This window comes from Myotis daubentonii, chromosome 7 (assembly GCF_963259705.1).
Source record: "Myotis daubentonii chromosome 7, mMyoDau2.1, whole genome shotgun sequence".
NCBI classification, from domain to species: domain Eukaryota; kingdom Metazoa; phylum Chordata; class Mammalia; order Chiroptera; family Vespertilionidae; genus Myotis; species Myotis daubentonii.
Genome location: NC_081846.1, coordinates 21611174 through 21630078, shown reverse-complemented (window position 1 = coordinate 21630078; position 18905 = coordinate 21611174). Strand labels below are relative to the sequence as shown.

At 54.4% G+C, this 18905-nt stretch overlaps 1 protein-coding gene across 16 annotated transcripts in view; it reads left to right on the top strand.

The window, feature by feature from the left end:
* The window catches only part of TNS1 (tensin 1), a 231643-nt gene extending 215041 nt beyond the window's left edge, over positions 1-16602 (top strand). For all 16 annotated transcript variants that reach the window (XM_059703093.1, XM_059703097.1, XM_059703094.1 and 13 more), the window contains 5 exons: positions 143-214; positions 435-603; positions 1319-1387; positions 1836-1868; positions 5035-16602. In XM_059703093.1, coding sequence (XP_059559076.1) covers positions 143-214; positions 435-603; positions 1319-1387; positions 1836-1868; positions 5035-5179 — 488 coding nt within the window. In that variant the 3' untranslated portion in view covers positions 5180-16602. The remainder of the gene's footprint in view (positions 1-142; positions 215-434; positions 604-1318; positions 1388-1835; positions 1869-5034) is intronic.
* The last annotated feature ends 2303 nt before the right edge of the window (positions 16603-18905 follow it).

The following is an 18905-nucleotide window of genomic DNA, read 5'->3' as shown; positions in this document are numbered from 1 at the left end:
CGTACCGGCTGCCAGTTTCTGATATGAAAAGCAGTATCCATTGCACAAAGCATTTGTAGAGCTCACTGTAGGCCCATCCAGACTGGGGAGCCTTTCCAGGTCTAGAATTTTAATTACTGGCTGAATGAAATCTTTGTCTCAGATCCCACAGATGACTCGAAAGATAGCTCGGGCCCTGCCAACTCAACCACCGACCTGCTAAAGCAAGGAGCAGGTGAGTGGCCAGACCCTGCCCAGGCCTTTCCTCCTTTCTGCCCTGTCCCCTCCTGCAGGTGCAGTCTGGACATCACTCCCAGACCCAAATGTCTCTGGGTGGGCACAGCACATTTCTGGGCTCAGGTGCTTTGGCTTGAGATTGGCCTGAAGAGAGGACCTGGGGGTCATCCCCACCCACTCCAGCCCCCATGACGCCTCCTTGGGTGGGTTTCTTCCAGCCTGCAACGTGCTCTTCGTCAACTCCGTGGACATGGAGTCGCTCACTGGGCCACAGGCCATCTCCAAAGCCACTTCCGAGACACTGGCTGCTGACCCCACGCCAGCTGCCACCATCGTTCACTTCAAAGTGTCTGCCCAGGGAATTACACTGACTGACAACCAGAGAAAGTAAGACTCTTCTGCCCACTTCTGTGTTAGGCTCTCCTCCTGTGACCCATCTATCCTTCCATTTACCCACCTACTTACCAGTTGACTCATGCCTTGTACCCATCTATCTCCCATCCATCCTCTGTCTATCCGGCCACCCGTCCATCCATCCATCCATCCATCCATCCATCCATCCATCCATCCATCCCCTTGCTTACCCACTCACCAGTTGATCCATCCATCTCTGCATCCATTCATTCCCCATCTATACTCCTCCATTTATTCCTTCACTCATTTATGCCTCCATCTATCTTCCTATCTATCCACCCATTTTCCATCTTTCTACAAATATGCCTGCCTTGGGTATATAGCTGCAAATGCAACTGACAAAAATACCTGCTTTCTAGAACAGAGCCCTTCCTCTCACGCTTTCTCTAACATGTCCCCCCACCCCATCCTTCCTCCTCCAAGGTACCCCCATTTCTCATCCCTCAATGCCAGTTTCTTTCTCCTTTTCCTAACCTGTAGCATTTGAGAGATGTTTCTCTGGGAACATCTATCTGTTCCCTATCTATCTGTCTCCATGCATTGCTTATGTCCCCAGTGTGAGCAGCCCAGGTTATCTTGGTCATAAGGGAGAGGCTGTGTTGACCTACAGCAGCCACAGATGATGGGAAGGTGGCCTGACCTGTCACTTCAACACTCACTCTTTGTCTATCTGATGTCTGTACCACAGGCTCTTCTTCAGACGACACTACCCTCTCAACACCGTCACCTTCTGTGACCTGGATCCACAGGAGAGAAAGTGAGTCTCATGTAGACACCTTCTCCCCCAGCCAGCTCTAGAACACTGAAGTCTCTGTGTGAGCACGTGTGTGTGCAGGTGAACATATGCGTGTGTGTGTGTGTGTGCATTTTAGGTTCAGCTTGAAGATCGGCCTGTGTCTGTGAGAGTGAAAGTAATTGTGCTGGGCATCTTTTTGAGTTTTTCCCACGACAAATTTGGAGACCCTTCCAGGGACTCAAATACCTACTTTTGCCCCCTCTGTCTTGTCCCTGACCCTGAATCTGCTTCTCCTCTCCACACCGGGGAGAGAGCCCTTGAGAGACAGGCCACGGTTCTCTTTATCTGAATGACCCCCAACCCATAGCGGGGCTCCTCTGCCTTCCCCCAGAAGGTCTGGACTTGCATGGGGTTGAGCTCCGGGGAGAAGGTGTAGTGGATTACGGCTGTACCATCTTTCTCTCCACAGGTGGATGAAGACGGAGGGAGGTGCCCCTGCTAAGTAAGTGTGACTTCTCCCCGATCCTGGCTGGCTGGTCTCTTTGGGGGTGGAGAGAGCAGGGGCAGGTTGAGAATCCAAGACTAGTTGGAGGCAAAGGGCAGCGAGGGTCACTCAGCTTTGGACCAGGCAGCCAGGTCTTTTGCCTTCTGCCTCCAGTCTTGTCACCTTCCCTCTCCCAGGACTAGGCCAGTAGGGATCTGAGGAATTGGACAGGAAGCCGAGAGTTTAATGAGGCGATGACAGCAGGGCAGGGTTGTTTAAATGATCGTTTCTTCCCCAATCCTGGCCTCCTTAATTCCCATTCCACTCTTTGGGTGGACTTCTGTTTGGCTGGGCTAGACTTCATCAGAACATGAGAGCCCAGAAGGTCTGAATTCTGGAATGACCCTGGGACTTTTTGGTTGATGCCTCCATCCATTCAGCATTTCCTAAGTGCCTCAGAGGAACTTGGCCCTGGGAGGATTCAGACTGATCAGAAGGCTGACTCTGACTCCAGGAGGCCCGCCATTGGCACAGTGGTTAGGACACATGTATAAATGTTAACATGCTATAGTGGTTTTCAAACTGTGTTCCACGAACCCTACAATCCTCAGGTTGTAACTGAGCTCTTAGGAGGGGAGGAAAAACCTTGTTATAATGTGCAGTTATGTATAAGTATGAGTCAGGGTTTTCTCTATATCACAAAACCCAGGCAAAGTGTGGGAATAACCTGGCTACTGAAGCTGACACAGATTGCCATTGTGGTCTGTAATTCCACACTTTACTCTGCTGGGCTCATGCAAACATGAGCTCACGTTTCTACTGATTGAGTTTGTAATGGTGTGCTGTTGGATTGATACATTTATAGCCATAAACACTGCTGTCACTTTTCTATATTGGGACTTCATATAAGATTGTTTTAGAAAAAGAAAAGTTTCTCTGTTAAAAAATTAAAACCACTGCTGTATGCAACATGCCAACAGGGTGCAGCTCATCGTGTCTGCGGATGTCACCGAGGAGAGTGCATGGGATAGATTCTAGGCAGGGGGAGATTCAGGGTGGTTTGAGGGAAGAACTTACATAAAAAAAAAATGGGTCTTAAAAGACAGGCACAATTGGAATAGGTAGTAATGGGTGTGGGGGTGGGACAGAGACCATTTCGAGGGGACAGGGAGGCATGGCCACCAGAGTGCAAGCTTCCTGAGGGCAGGGTTGTCTGTCGCATGGGAAGGGCTGGTGAATATTTGTCTAATGAAGAAATGAGAGGACGGATGAGGCAGCAGGAGGAGAGTGAGGAGGAGTCGCAGTGAGGCCACCTCAGTCAAGAAAGAATGGAACTGACCTGCAGTTAGCATGATCAGCAGCGGGGCTGTGTGGGATGAAGGGGACCTCAGTGTGCCCCAGGTCACAGGAAGAATTAGCAGCCCAGTGGAAGGAAGACCCAGGGGTCCAGCCATCTCAAAGCTTGCCCCACACTTGCCTCAGCCTTCTCCTGGGCTCACAGGGGTCATTCAGGTCTCCATGTCCCTGCCACCAACCAGGAAGCCAGAGCTTTGTATTTGAGGAAGCCCCTGCTCACTGACCACTGGGCTCTGTGTGGGGAGATGGGTCAGGGACAGGAGTGGGCTGGGCCAGGCCTGTAACTCATTCTCCTCATTCAGGAACTGGTTTTGCACTGAGCTTCCTGCTGGCCTGGCTTTGCTGGCCGGCCACTGGCTCAGGGACCCGACTGGGGATGGGACTAGGGCAGTGGTCGGCAAACTGCGGCTCACGAGCCACATGCGTCTCTTTGGCCCCTTGAATGTGGCTCTTCCACAAAATACCACGTGCGGGCGCACATGTACAGTGTGATTGAAACTTTGTGGCCCATGCGTAGAAGTCGGTATTTTGTGGAAGAGCCACACTCAAGGGGCCAAAAAGCCGCATGTGGCTTGCGAGCCGCAGTTTGCTGACCACTGGACTAGGGTGAGGCACACGGATGCCTGAAGCCCTGAAGTAAGGAAGGTCTTACTCTAAGCAGAGAAAGGAATTGGCTATTGTTGAGCTGGCCCTGGGAGCCGTGGAGCTGACGTAAACATCAAGGGAGGGAGGCAGGTGGTGTTTAGGCTATGAGGTTGGCAGACTCTCCACCATGGCAGAACCTGGCCGCCAGGGTTGGTGTGCCTTCATGCCCACAGCTCAGAGCCTCTCCCCCTGGTGCCCTGAGTGCCCTCCACTGCACCAAGGAGCCCAGCAAGCTTGGAAAGGGGATTCAGGGGTAGGTTGTGGCCCCAGGCTTTTCCACTACTTAGACCATTGCCGAGACCTCTGGCTCAGTGATTCCCAGGCCCTGAAACAGCTGTAGGAAGCCCAGGGTGTGTACACACATGCATGTGCACGGCTGCAAGCCCGACCTAACTTTTCTAATTTTGGCTGTTGTGGTCCAGCCCCAGGGAGAGGGGTTTCCATCGGAATCCCCAGCTGTCCCGATTGCCCCATCTCACTCTAATTAGCAACACGCTGGCTAGGAGGGGACCTGAGCTCACATTCTGTTCTCTGCTCTCATATTTTTAACTCCGTTTTACAGAGAGAATGCCAGCTCACTCCAGCCTTGGTGCAGGGAGTGGGGGCTGGGGAACAGGTGTGGGGTCTCTCTCCCTCTCCTCCCAAGAGAAATGCGTGTGTGGTGGGGGGGAGGGTCGTGACCCTTGTCCTTTTGTCTCCCTGACCGTCTCCAGGTGTCTGAGGAGGCCCAGCCCTTTGAGGGGCAGGCGGCATTTTATTCATTTGCGTTTGTGTGGTGTGTAAGATCAGGTGGGTAGGGGCGGGGCTGAGATGGACTGAGAGAAGCTCAGCTAGGAATGTCCCCATTTTATTTTTGGTCTCGTTTCCACCTCTCTGTCCAGTCTTGTCACTTGCCTGCAGCTCCTCCTCCCTCCTCCTCCTCCACCCCACCGCAAAAGGGGAATTTCTGTGCCTCCCCTGAAACCAGTGCCACTGTCATTTTTTGTCACTTGACTGTCTTGTCAGTGGAAGAGAGAGAGGGTTCTCTTTTGGTCTCCCCCACCCTAATCCCTGTGCTCAGGAGATGTGGACAGATGCGGGGAGAGGTCAGCCTGAAGATAAGCTTGCTCACTTGGGCACCTCTCCAAGGCCTGGCCGCTCCTGCCCTCCCCACACACTTGTCACCCCTCTCCTGCCCCTGCAGGCTCTTCGGCTTTGTGGCCCGGAAGCAGGGCAGCACCACGGACAACGCCTGCCACCTCTTCGCTGAGCTTGATCCCAACCAGCCTGCCTCCGCCATTGTCAACTTCGTCTCCAAGGTCATGCTGAGTGCCGGCCAGAAGAGATGAACTCTCCCCATGCCCCGGGCCAGGGCAGTGGGGATGGGGCATGTGGGGAGGGGACCCATGAATCCTGACCATCTCTGAATCCAGAAGGAGGACTTTGGGCCAATTTTGGAGAAAGAGAGAAGAAAGTGTGACATGGGGAGAGGGAAGTGAATTGCGGAGGGGCGGGGGAGAGAGGGAGAGAAAGAAAGAAAAGGATGGAGGAGGATAACTCGGATTCCCTTGGGTAGATGGCTACTGCGCAACCCCCAAAGTCTCCAAAACGAAGCAGGTCCACCTAACTCCCTCTCACCCTCACAGGAGGCAAAGCTGGCCTCCTTGGGGACCCGTATTTTGGGGGGAAATGGGAAAGTGTCTCCATAGCCCAACTGCTTTGCAAGGAGAAGTCAAGTCAAGAGAATCTTTTTCTGGCCCCCACTAGGGTGCATTGTCAAACCAAAAGGAGTCAGCATGGGACATCACGTGGCAGAACTTTTGCTTTGAAAGTACCTCAGACCCGAGATACCTAAGGCCTCTCTGCTCTGCCTCCGATGTACAGTTTGCGTGGGAATGTATGCGGGGTTGTGTATATATCTGCTCCCACATCCTCACACTCAGATTTACATTCGACTCTCGGCTAGAATTGTAAACAGGTGTACTTGTCCATGTTCCACATTTGCACACATGTGCATACTGTCCAGAGGTCAGAGTTGGGGTGACCCAGCATCAGGGAGGGGACGCCAGCCTTCTTCCCCAGGAGCACCCAGAAATATGGGTAACAGGCTCTGACTTGGTCCCCCCCGCACCTGTGCTCTAGTGGCCCCGCGTGCCGCCAGCGCCTTCTCCTTGGCAAAGACCCCGGCAGGAGTGGTGGGACCATTGGTTGGAGGAGATGGAGATGTGCATTTCCACAGCCTTGGGGAAGAGACCCATCAGCCACAGTGGCTTTGACCTCCAGCATCTTCCCCGAGTTGTGTGGCAAGGTGGGCAGGCCACTCCCCCCAGCTCTCAGCCCTCAGCCCTCAGCCCATTCTTGGCTGCCAAGACCACACCAGCCTTATCTCAAACTGGCTTATCTGCATGATGTCTTCTTGGGTGCTGGGATCGAGCCTTCTGATCTGCCCAGCTCTGTTCTGTCCTGCAGGTCCCCCTGTTGGGCTCATCCTGGGGAACCTGCTTCCAAGAGCCCTGCTCAGCAAGGCCCAGGGGATGCCTGGGGTCCTGTCCTCCCCTCTGCCAGGGTTTGGGGCCTGACTTTTGCTGGGCTGTCCAGGTGACTCAGCAGTGCTCTGGGCTGCTGCCTATATACCACATGGCCTATGTACAATACCAAAGCCTTGCTGTTCCCACTTCTGCCTTGGTTTCCCCAGCAGAAACAAGCTGCCCGGGAGCAGAGGGCCTAGAATCTGCCTGGGCAATTGGGAACCCCCTGACCTCCACCCAAGTAATCTCAGCTGGAATGGAAAAGTCACCAGGACTCCATTCTCGAGGGGCTTCTTAAGCCTCTGGGGGTCCCTTGGAGAGAGGCATTGTACTGATATATAAATATATATAATATATATGTGAGACATACTGACAGAATCTGTAAGCTAATAAAATATAAGAAAAGGTTAAAAAAAGAATAGGTAAATTGACAAGAGGTATTTATTGTTTTCCCATATTGCTTTATTGCCTCCCTGGGCAAATCCAATTCCTATCCCTCTTTCTATATATAAGGGAAGCCTGAAATGTAGGGGCCTTTATCCTTGGAGCAATCAGGGGTCTCCTTGCCCTGGCCTTGGCCGTCCCTAGACTTTGTCGGGGGCTCAGCAGGGAGGGGTGCACGTGTTCCATCTCCTTTGGCCCCCTCTTTTCTGGCAATCCTAGGCCTCGGCCATCAGGTCCCGAGAGGAGCCCCCTCACCAGGGCTGGAGCGGGTGTGTGAGCCAGCGGGGGACATGGGTGAGTGTGGTGGGCATGGGGAGTGTGTGCGTCTTTTGTATTTTTTCTCCTCCAAGAAGCTGTATCTGTGTGGACATACTGTTTCAGGGAGTTAGAAAGGAGAGTGTCTAATGAAGACGGGGAGCAGCCCCCCGCTTCCCAAAGATTGAAACCTTGTGATTGGTGACTAAGGTTCTTCCAAAGTGCTCTTCCTTCTGAGGCATTCAAGCCAGATCCTGGGGTTCCCTCTCCCCCTCCCCCACCTCCCCCTCTCTCTTCCAGAGGAGAGATTCCACCCCTTCCTTTGTCAATATCTAACCTCCCACTGGACAGCCCGGGCCTGTCCTCCTGGTCTGGACGTCCTCTCCACCTTGAGGCCAGCGGAGGGTTAGACCATCGGGCAGACCCGGGCCCAGGGTCAGCCTTCTCACATGCTTGCCCACCGCCCACCGCAGCCCACCTCCCGGGCCTGAGCTGAGGGTGACCCCACAAGCAGGACCTAGGGGTGCTGGGGAGCTGATTCTCTCCCTCTCTGGGTCACTCTGGAGGGAGCTGGTTTCCTAGAGTTTGGCTTTTCCAGAGGAATGGGGAAGGCACCTCAGTCTCCACGAGGTCCCCCCTTTGGGTCAGACACTGGCTGGGAAGACACTGTAGTCCTCCCATCTCACAGGTTGGGCCCGTGCACCCATGCGCACAAGTGCACACACACACACACACACACACACACACACACACCGCAGCACTGCAGTATATTCTTGCCAAAGATGTCCTTTAAAAGAAAGCACTTTTAATAATTATTGTTATTATCGTGTAAATGTTTATCCTTTTCTCTCCTCCCCCTCCCTCGACATATTTGCTGTTGTTTAGTGTTGAACCCATTTGTCAGCCAGGAGAGTGCTGTCTGGTCTTGAAAGTAGGCTGGGACGTGGGGTGGGGCGGGTCCGGGAAGGCATGGTCAGCGTGTGACTCAGCCACACAGCCCCAGGCGGGCTCAGCTGGGCCCCAGGCCCCGCCTGCTTCTGGCTGTTGTCCAGCCCGGCCTCTGAGGGAGGCAGGGAGGCAGGCCCAGTGCCTCCACGTGGCTCTTCCCAGGTGGAAGGAGAGGGGAGGATCGGGAATGGGAACAATGGAGAGCAGACCCCAGAGGGGAAATAGAGAGGAAGTGAGCTGTTTGATCAGCCTCCAAGGTGACTGGCACCCCCTCCCCTGAGGTCATGTGTTCTGGCTCCCTTGTCTAGCCAGTGTTTGTCCCGGGTTTGGGAAAGGCCTTGACCTGGTCCTCATGGCAGCCTTTCCTGCAGCTGCTCCGAGCTCGTGGACAGCCAGGATCCCTCCTGCACTGGGCTTTGGGGAGTCCCTGGGTGTGTCAGAAGCTGGCAGGACAGGGTGATGGGCTTGGTGGCTGTGCCACCAGAAGAGGAGGCAGCTGGCTGAACGAGTGTGGCCCTTCCATGAAGGGGCTCCCAGGAGGGAGATGAGTGGGGCGTTCTCCTCCCTCAGATGGGCATGAGCAGAGATGGGCAGACTCCTCACAGGTGGGACAACACCTATGCCCTGAAGTGCACCGCCACCCTGCCCCGGGGTCTCCTCCCTTTGTTCCCAGCTTCAGAAGCTGGGGAGATCAAGGGGGCCAATGCCCGAGTCCAAGGGCAGCCTCTGCCCCTGCGTCTCCCCACACTCGGGGTCCTTGGAGAGGTCAGAGGCCGGGCCCTGGAGCCACTCTTCACTCAGGGCCAGGCCCCGGAATCTTGAGACCAGAGTCCCCTGGCAGTGGTAACACAGGACGTGTGTGCGCGTGCGTGCAAGTGCGGGTGTATGTGTGTGCGTAGTTTGCGCATCTCTCTAGGGATCTTCAGGGTTGGGTTGGAGGAGGTGGGCAATAGGAGGATGTCAAGTTCAGTATCATCGGGCGGAAGGAATCAGGAGGCGAGGCCGGTAGGGCCCTGACGGGTGGAATCTCAGTGTTGGCGATGGGGTGGGCTCTGCGGCCCTCAGATGACCCAAATGTTGGAGGACCTGTCCTTATTTCCCACGCCTGGCTCTTCCCAGCGGTGAGGCAGTTGTAGAGGGATGTCCCAAGTTGGGTTTCTAATCAGTGTTAAGCAGTTGAGACTCTCCTGTGTCCGTGCTGGGTGTGTGTGTGTGTGCGGAGCACATCAGTGTCTGCATGCGTCTCCCTGTTTCTCCCCTCCCTCTGATGTGTCATTCAAAACAAATGTAAGGAGTTCCTCACCCCCACCCCTACCCCACCTCCCCTGCCTTCCAGGCCTTCCCTCTGCAGGAAAACCAGAATAACCCGCCCTCCTCCCGTGCCCTGACTGTGTATTTATATAGATGGAAATATACTTTCTATTTTGTATCATTGTGCCTATAGCCTCGGCTGCCTTGTATAAACCCTGATATGCTACTTACCCTGGACATGAATGTGTTGTACACCGAGGCTGCCTGCTCCTGTCGGCGGCTTTGTTTCCTTGCGATCCATTGTATGGCTTTATAAATGATAACGTGAAAGAAAACCTGGGCTGTTGTCTAGCTGTGTTGTTTGGAAAGGGGTCTGCCAGGTCTCTGGTGGGCAAAACACGGCCTCCCCCCTGCTCTGGCTGTGGCTCCAGGGCTGCCTCCCCCGGACCACTCCCCTGGTCCTCCCAGCGCTTCCCACCTCCAGGCCTTGGTTCTGATGACTGTGAGTTTTCATCTGGATCCTTTCTTCTGGAAGAGAAACTCAACTCAAATTGGCTTACGAAAATAAAAAAGGAATGTACTGGCCCCTGTGACCAAGAAGCAAGCACGGCTGGACCCAGGGGCTCGAACAGTGGCACCAGGAATGTGTCTCCATCCCTCGGCTCTGACTCGGCTCAGTTCGTAGGCAAGTTCCAGCCCGGTGGTCCTGGGTAAATTTTTTGCCATTCAGCAAGTTTGGGGTGGTACCTACCGAGGCCTGCCCAGCGCAGGGCAGGGTGCCCTGGGAGATCGCACATGCTCACTTGGCAGCTCCAGCTCCCCTTCGAGCTGACAGTGCAGCGGGGAGGTGGCTCAGGGCTGATTCGAGCACATGGGTGCCGAGACCCCTGTGGGCCAGCACAGTGAGCACAGGGCAGCTTCTCCCACTGCTTGGTCTCAGTTTTACACTAAAAAGTCATTGAGGACCCCAAAGAGCTTCTGTCCATATGGGTCCTACCTTTCCATACTTACCATGCTCTAAGTGAAAACTGAGAACCTTTAAAAAATGTCTACCAATTCCCTTCCATAGCAACATTCAACTGACTACATCTGAACATAAATAGAAATTTTATGAAAAGTGATGTTATCTAAAAAAGATTGGGGTAAAGAGTAACACTGTTTTTCGTTTTCCAAAGCTCTCTCACGCCTGGCTTCTCAGAAGGCAGCAGGTTCTTCTACGGGCTCCTGGGTTCCCTTTGTTGTGATGCCACACACGTGCCTCTCGGAGTGAAAAAGATGAGAGCTTAGTATTACTAAGGAAGTAGGTTTGACCTCACACAACCCCTAAAAGCATCCCTGTGCCCCCCTGGCCCTCAGACTGTCCTCAGAGAACTCCTGTGGGGGATACAAAGACAAAGAAGCCCGGCCGCTGCCTGTGGTGGAGGAGGACTGTGTATTCCAGACCTACTATGTGCTAGCCATTGTCAGGTCTCATCTTCCCCATGCACCCGTGAGGCAGGTGGCATTAGACCCAAGTGACAGATAAGGAAACCGAGGCTGTGAGAGGTCACACTGCTTCTAATGGGCACAGCTGGTGCTTGTCACTACTGGCGACAGCTTGCATTGGCAGACCTCGCTGAGCATGTGTGTTTTCTCATGCACACAAACCCGGTGAGATAAGGGCTGTCCTTGTCCTCATTTTACAGAGAGAGAAAAGGGGTTCAAAGAGGCTCAGAGATTGCTCAGTACCACAAAGCTGGTGAGTGAGCGGCAGAGCCAGGCTGTGACCCCAGGCAAGCTGGCTAGCTCTCGCCTCCTCCTGGGCTCTCAGGGTTTGCTTCAGAAGGGAAGGAAAGACTGATGATGCGTGAGGGTCGGGCAGGAGACTAAACTCAGACAGGGTGATCAGGGCGCAGGGCAGTGGGGCTGCCTTCCGGGGCGTGGACGGCTCCTGGTGTGTGATGGGGAGGTCACCCTCCGATGCTCCCCAGCTGTGGAGTGATGAGGATCCTGTGGCTGGGCCTGGTGCAGGGCCTGAGAGAGAGATGAGACATAGGGTATGGCCTGGGAGCTAGGCTGATCTAGCCTGGCTTTGAGGGGACTAAGCAGTGCGGCAGGATGGGGCCCTGAGGAGGGGAGATGTCTGGGGCTGCAGCAGAGGGCTTGAGGTTAGAGAGGGGAGCGGTCCTGACACCCCATATTGTACGGGAGACCCAAGGGACCTTTCCATTTGTCTGTGTGGCATCACCAGGGAGTTTATTAGAAAGGCAGAGCCTCTGCCCTGCCCTCCCCGCAGACCTGCCAATCAGGTGAGGGCTGCAGGGAGGTCAGAGCAAGAGGAGCTGCTGGTAACAGAAAGGGATGCTTTGAGAGGGGTGAGCTCCCGTCCCTGCAGGTGTCCGGGAGAAGGCCTGTGGAATACCCTCCCTAGCCTCCATCCTGGGTGTGGCCGCAGGCACAGCCTCAGAGAGCCCCCTGTTCCCGGCCAAGCCCAGAGTGCAGGTGTGGCTGGGTCCTGCCTGGGAGAGCATTGGTCTCAGAACCAGGCAGGGCTGGGTTTGGTTCTGACTCGGCTAGAACCTCGGGAGAGCTTTCTCTCTCTCTGGGCCCCAGTGTTCTCATCTGTAAAATGGGATAACGCCTCCCCCAGAGGGCTGGTGTGAGGATGGAGAACACGCAGCACGGCCCTGGGTCTACTGCTGGGCTGCAGGCCCTCAAGGAATACGCACTTCCTTTCCTTTCCTTTGCCTCCTGCCTCCTCCGCACCATTTCCTTGGGCCTCTGGGCCTCTGGGGAGACTTGGCAGCAGAAAGAACTGGGAGCTGAAAGCCTCCCGAATGATATTGATCTCGCTGGCTCCTGAGTCCAGACCACAGCGCGTGGGGATGATGGTACTGCCGCCTCCATGGCTCCAGCTTTTATGGGGTTTAGAGATCATCTCTGGCCATCGAGACAGGATGTCCGGGTCTGGGCCCTCCCCCGAGCCTCTGCTCCACTCCCTGACTCCCAGGCCAGACTTGGGAAATCTCTCATTCCTGGATCGGGTCCTGGGAAACTAGGGGGCGTCTATGAGGTCGCCAGCCCCCTGCCCTCCCCCAGGCCCATATCCTGCATTGACCTGGCAGCACCACGGACCCTCCTTCCGGGAACTTGGGCTGGTTGGGGACATTAGGAGCAGGGGCCACATGGGGCAGAGGTCCTTGAGGAAGGCAGGAGACCACCTGGCAGATACGGAGAAAACCTCACAGCCATAGAGCTTTCGAGCTGGTGGAGACCTCGGGGCTACCTTGAGGTAAGTCAACCAGTCAGTCGGTTAATTCACCAGATATACTATATTGAGCACCCACTATGTGCACTGAGCAATAGTGGGGTGTTCGTGTCCCTCGCAGCACCCAGGTCTAATGGCAGTGGGGAAAGGAGAGTGGGGAAGACATATAAAGAATCAGCAAGTACGGAACTATGATGGGATAAGTGCCCAGGGGAAAAGCCATGCAGCAAGAATTTGTTAATGGATCTAGGGGGCCTTGTGGGGGAGGAGGAAGGTGTCCCTTAGGAAGTGACACTTCCCAAACGCCAGGGTTCAAAGGGTGGACAGAAGTGAATTAGGCAGAGGAGGGAGAAGAAGCGTTTCAGGCTGAGGAAACAGCATGTGTCAAGGTCCAAGGGCAGGAGGAGCAGGGTGTGTCTGACCCTATGTGCCTCCCCTGGGTGGCAGGTGTAACTTGACCTTCGTTTGAAGGCCAGGTGGAGTAGTGGTTAAGTGCACAGGCTGAGGTGTCAGGTCGCCTGGGTTGAGGTTTTGGCTCCATCTTACTAGCTGTGTGACCTTGGGCACGCTGCTTGACGGCTCTGCTTCTGTTTCCACATCTTGTAAATGTGGATGGTAACCGTGGCACCTAACTCGGGTTCTTGTAGGAAGCGAGAGTCTGTACCTGCAGAAATGGCTTGGGGCAGCACCTGGCAAACAGTAAGTGTTAGCTACATGTCTTGTTTATTTGATCTTTTTTTCCCTCCCTCACTAGACGATAGTCCCTGACAGCAAGGACCCAGGTCTGCATCTAGAGCCCCAGCATGGTGTCTGGTATGTGGGAGGCCCCCCCATCAATGTTTGTGGAAGGAGCGAGGTAACAAGGTCAGTGTAGCCAAAGGACGCCAGGGTGGGGGAGGTTGGGGCAGAGAGGGTGGATGGGAGAGAGGGCTTCCTGGGTCATGCGAGAGGGTTGGTGTTTGTTGTGAGGGAAGGGGAAGTTTTTGAAGGTTCTTAATCGAGGGGCCATGGGATCATGCTGGCATTTGGCAAAGATGTCTGTTTCAGTACCCATTGAACTCCAAGTATATGTTAGATGTTGTATTAAGTGTTTTATTGTGATCTCATTTATCTATTTCTAAAATGACCCTGAGAAATAGATATACAACTAACTAAGGAAACGAAAGCTTAGAAAGATTAATTTCCCCAAGATCTCATAGCTGGAAAATGCTACAGAAATGGGCTTAAGATCGCTTTAGCTCTCTATTGTTTAGGATACTAGTTCATCTTCCATAACAGAGATCCCAAATTATCAAACATTTAAATGTGATAGAAGTTTCCTCTGTCGAGTAAAGGCTTCAGCTTGTATTACAGCTCTTCCCATAAAGTTGTTCAGGAACCCTGGGTGCCTTAGTTTTGATGCTCTGCCATCACCAATATGTGGTTCATTATGGTTGCACCAGCTCCTGCCATCATGACTGCATTCCAGTCCACGGAAAGCCAGAAAGAGGAAGGGAAGGCAAGCTCTTCTCTTCCAGGACATGATTTGCATTGTGGTATACATTATATCTGCTCAGATTGCAATGGCCAAAACCATCACATGGCCTCAACTGGCTGCCGGAAAATGTTACTTCTGTGCTCTTCAGCCATGAGTTCAACCATACTTCCGGGGACTTGTTGCTGGAAGAAGCAGAGGAGAGTGAGCATGGCGAGTAACTGTTAGTTTCTGATTCACACTCCAAAGCCAGCAGAGCGGAGAACCCCTCTGTGGCTCCAGAAGCAGGAGGTGAGGCCTGCACCGTGCTGCTTTCTGGGGCTACACTCAGAGGGTGCTCAGCAGTAGGTCTGGAAAAGTTCAGTAATCGATTAGACACAGGGGTGATGGGAGGAGAAGAGTTGGGGAGGACTGTTTGCACATGGGTAACACGCTGAGCTGAGAAACCTTGGGTTGAGCAACACGTCGGAGTTGGACGTGTTGAGGGAAGCAGATGTGGGACTTCTGGATGGAAATGTTCACTTGGCTATTAGAAGCGAAGGGTCAGGGCTGGGGATGAGGTTCAGGAGCTATAATAGTTGCACAGCCCAGTGGTTGCCATTTTTCATGGGAAGGACCTGACCTACAGGCAGGGTCCCCAGTGGCTGTGTCTGTGTGTTAAGGTACCTGACCCCTTCCTCCCCATTATATGGCAGGCTGGTCCAGGGGCGAGTAGCCGATTCAAGTCAGGACCATCCAAGGTCCTCCCTGGACTGGAGAAAGGAGAAGAGAAAGGGTCTGTGTCCAAGGTGGCTGGCTGCATGGGCTTCTCAACATTATCTCCATAGAGGTGATGAGACACAGGAGAGGATGGGCCTGTGTCTCAGCACAGAGGACAGGGAGGGGGCAAGGCAGAGGTCCCTGTGTTCCACGTGTGGCCCAGAAACTGCAGAGAGAATAGCCTGATCACAGGGCCACGCAGACCAGATGATGGACATGTCAGGGGTGACCTCTGGGGACAGAAGACTTGAGGTCCAGATGGGCCTGCTTCAATGCCTTGGCACCACTGAAGCGCCAAGCACAACTTCAGGTTTCTCACTACTTCAGTGGAGAGGCTTATGTGATGCAGAATGTAAGTGGAGTCAGGAAAATTGTGTTTTTGTGGATTCAGATTCATCATGGCCTGAAGGCATCGTGGAGTGAGGAGGGTCAAGGGACCAGGGGCACATCCATGTGTGGGGAGGAGGGGAGGAGAGGAGGAGAGGAGGAGAGGAGGAGAGGAAGAGGGTGCTGGAAGGAGACAGAGTTCTCAGAAAGGAAGGAGAATCTTGAAGGATTGCTGTCTTAGCAGGCAACTGAGCGACATCTTCCAGAAGGAGGAAAAGGCTGGTCAACAGTCCAGCCACCCCCTTAGAATCCAGTCGAATGAGCTCTGGGAGAAACTCATGGGATTTGACCAAGAGGAGGTCATCCTGGTGTTTTCCTTTGGGGAAAGAATGATAGTGAGGTGGGAGTGCGGGTGAGGAAGTGGCTCAGCACAGTGTCTGGCTGAAATGTTTGTAGAGTTGGCGACTTGATGCGTGAGCAGGAAGTGCAGACACAGCATGTGTGGACAGCTCTTTAAAACCCTGACTGCTGCCCACCCCAACTTCTTTCCCTGAGTTCTGCCCTCTGTTGTCAGGGGGTCACATTGGCCTAGGTTTTCCCATGTGAAACAGGGATGGGGAAGGCAGAGACCAGGAAAATAGATTTGTCCTGGAAACCGGAAGCCCCCTTGGGGTGGCCTCTCAGATGGAGCTGTGTGACACGGAACCCTGATCGTCCCTGCGGGGTATCGGCAGGTGTCAGCTGCGAGGGAGAAGCCGCCTCTGAATGACACTCCTTCAGAGGACTAAAGCCAGGGAACTCTACCCCACTGAGATAAGGAGGTGAAATCCAGGTGAGACGCAGCCTGAGCCTTTGTGTGCCGGTGTTACATTACCGCCTCTCACCCACTTCCTCCCTCCACTTCCTGCTCCAGAGCTCATGCCCAGCCTCTGATAACCCAAATCTGGGATTGGCTGGCAGGTACACAGGCAGGCAGGGAGTGGGCACCTGGGGAGGGTGTCTGTCCCTCATCAGACAGGTGGGTGTTTGGGACCTGCAGGGGGAAGCCGAGGAGGCAGTTCCCCTTCTCACCTGTGTAGCGCCTCCACCTTCCCTAACCAGCTGCTCTTTCCCTCTTCCTTTCCCATTTGTTGTGCCCTCACTTCCCATCACTGCTCTTTTTCTGTCTCCCCAGCAGCTTCTCAGTCCCCACCCACCAGAGTCACCTGTTGACAGGCTGTTGATGACAGTGGTCCTTCGTGGAGGATGGATGGAGACTGGGGAGCCTCCTTCCCAGGGACCTTGGAGAACAGGAGAGGCCTAGGCGTGGGGTGGTGGGTGGCGGGAGAGCTCAGGGAGAATTCTGGAAATCCAGACAGAGGGATTCTGTGATCTGTGGTTTTCCACTCCAGCCTTAGGGCAGGCGGATGGCTTCCCAGTGCAGGCACGGGCCTATGGCTCCCTCCAGCGGCCATCAGGGGCACTGCAGTCACTCCTGTGCCTCCTGGAAGAGGTCATAGGGGCAGCTGGCTGAGAGACACGGTTAATAGTGAGCTGGAATCAGAGAGTAACTGGCACTTAGAGGCAGACTGTTTATTATGAGCTCCAGGGGACCTGGAGGCCTCTGTTCCCATCATCAATCACCCCTCCTATGGGTTGGAGCTGGTCCAGAGCCTCACTGACCTGCAGGTAGCCAGTGGTGGCAGGAGCCGAGGAGGCCCTGGGCCCAAGGTGTGGCTCAGTGGAAGGGGCACTGGACAAGCAGCCAGGATACTTGGGCACAGTGGCGGCTGGCTAAGAAAACCCCCCTCTCAACCCCTCCGTGTCCCCTTCTTTAGCACAGGCCCCTCGGACAGATGATGTCTCTGGGTGCCTTTTCGCAGCCCCTATGACCTATTCCATGTTCTTACTCCCTGGTCGGCAAGGCCAACCTGCCCACCCCCTGCAGCGGGCCTGCTGTCCACCCTCTCTGCCCAGTTGGCAGGGCAGGCGAGTGTCTCTCCTACAGTCCCAACTGCCCTTTGGAAAGGCCCAGCCCCCTGGAAGTTCTGTTCTGCTCACCCTTCCATTTGAGCACATGCTCGGACATTCCAGCTCCCACTGAGATGGGAAGCAGCTGCTTCCCGTCCCGGGGATCTGGGTCTGAGAACCAGGCATGCCGGCATCTGTCCTCCCCGGGCCTGGTTAGTTTACTTCCCTCTTCTTGTAAGTCAGCGTCCCCCAGGAAGTGAGTGAGAATGGACATCCATGTTTCTCTTGAGGACTCTCATTCCTCTGATGTTACCAAACTGCTCCCTGGTCTTTACGAAAGAGCATCTGATTGGAAACAAAAATAAACAAGTGAATAGGCCTCTTTTCCCTGAAGAGCAGCAATGGTGGGTGACTCTGAAGGGGCAGGGCCAAAGCACTGGTAAACCAGCTGGAAAACAAAGACAGGAAAACATTCTCCTTTCACCTGCACAGAAAGCATGGGCACATGGCGGGGGAGGAGTAGCCTTCAAGGCCTTCCACTCTGGGCTTCATGACCCCAGGCCAGTTATCTGACCTCTTGATGCCTCAGTTTCCTTGTCTGTAAAATGGGATAGTAATGACTTCCTGACAAAGTTATGTGAATATTAGTGATTATATATGTAGAATGTCTAGTCCGCTGCTTGTGTGGGTTATCGGGAGGGAAGGAACATTTATTGACTGACTATGATGTGCCAGGCCTGTGTCAGATGCGTAGGATTTTATTTACAATAAACTCAATGACCTGGTCATTATCATCCTCATTTCACAGATAAGCAAAAAGCTCAGAGAAGGTGACAATTCAGCTCATAAGAGCTGGCAAAAGGGTTTGACCTCCCATCTCTCTGCTTTTAAGACTGTGCTTATTTAGAAAGGTGTGGATGGGGTGGAGGCATGAACCTGCTGAGGGTAGGTCCTGAGAAAGAGAAGTCCTGTGAGACCAGAGGGGAGAAGATGAGAGGTTGCAGGCACAGGACTCAGAGAGGAGAGTCAGGGGCTCTTGAGCTCTGGGACCACCTCATCTTCACCAGGCCCTTAGAGAGCAAGGTGGCTGAGCTCAGAGAAGGGAAGGGGCTTTCCCAGGTCACTTGACCTCTTTGAGCCTGGCTGGTCCAAAGATCCAGTGATAGGACATTCTAGAATAGGCATCAAGAGGCTGACAAGGTTGGGCACAATCTCCATGATGCTTTGGGGAAGATCCAGGGCCTGGACACAGGTGACACAGGACGCAGGACCACAGAGGGCAGCGGCGACTCCCTTGAAGAGGGGGTGGTGGTGGGAAGCATGAGGGTCAATATGGGGGGCCTCCTGCCCAGAGTGGAGCTGGGAGAGCTCCGAGGCAGCACTTCAGGGAGGGGTTACTTCCCCTGAATTGGGGGTGGGAGGGTGGGGCTGGGATGCTCCTGGGCTCATAGGAGAGAACCAATCTCAAGGGAATGTTGGGAAGAGGGAAGAAGCCACAGAGAGGCTCGGTTTAGCGTCTGTGTCAGTCAAACATCCAGCTGTGGCCAGGGAGGCCAGTCACCTGGTCCAGAATCCCCTCCCTCCTTTAAAAGACAGCAGAAGGAGAGTCCTGCCACCTTCCTACCTCTGTCCAGGCCCTGGGACGGGGGCTGGTTTTCAGGATGGAGGCTGTAAGGCATCGGAAAGAGGATGTCGCCCTCTTGTGGCCATGGCGGTCCTGCAAAGCCAAGGCCGCAAGATCAGAGGAAGCGCCCCAAAGAGCCCAAGTCCCAGCTGATGAAACACTCTGGAGCGCCTCCTAGGTGCCAGGCCCCCTCCGGAGTGAGGAGCAGGAGCAGGGCGCAGGGAGGCAGCAGCAGCTTCAGGATGCAGTGCTGAGAGTGTGGTTTGCT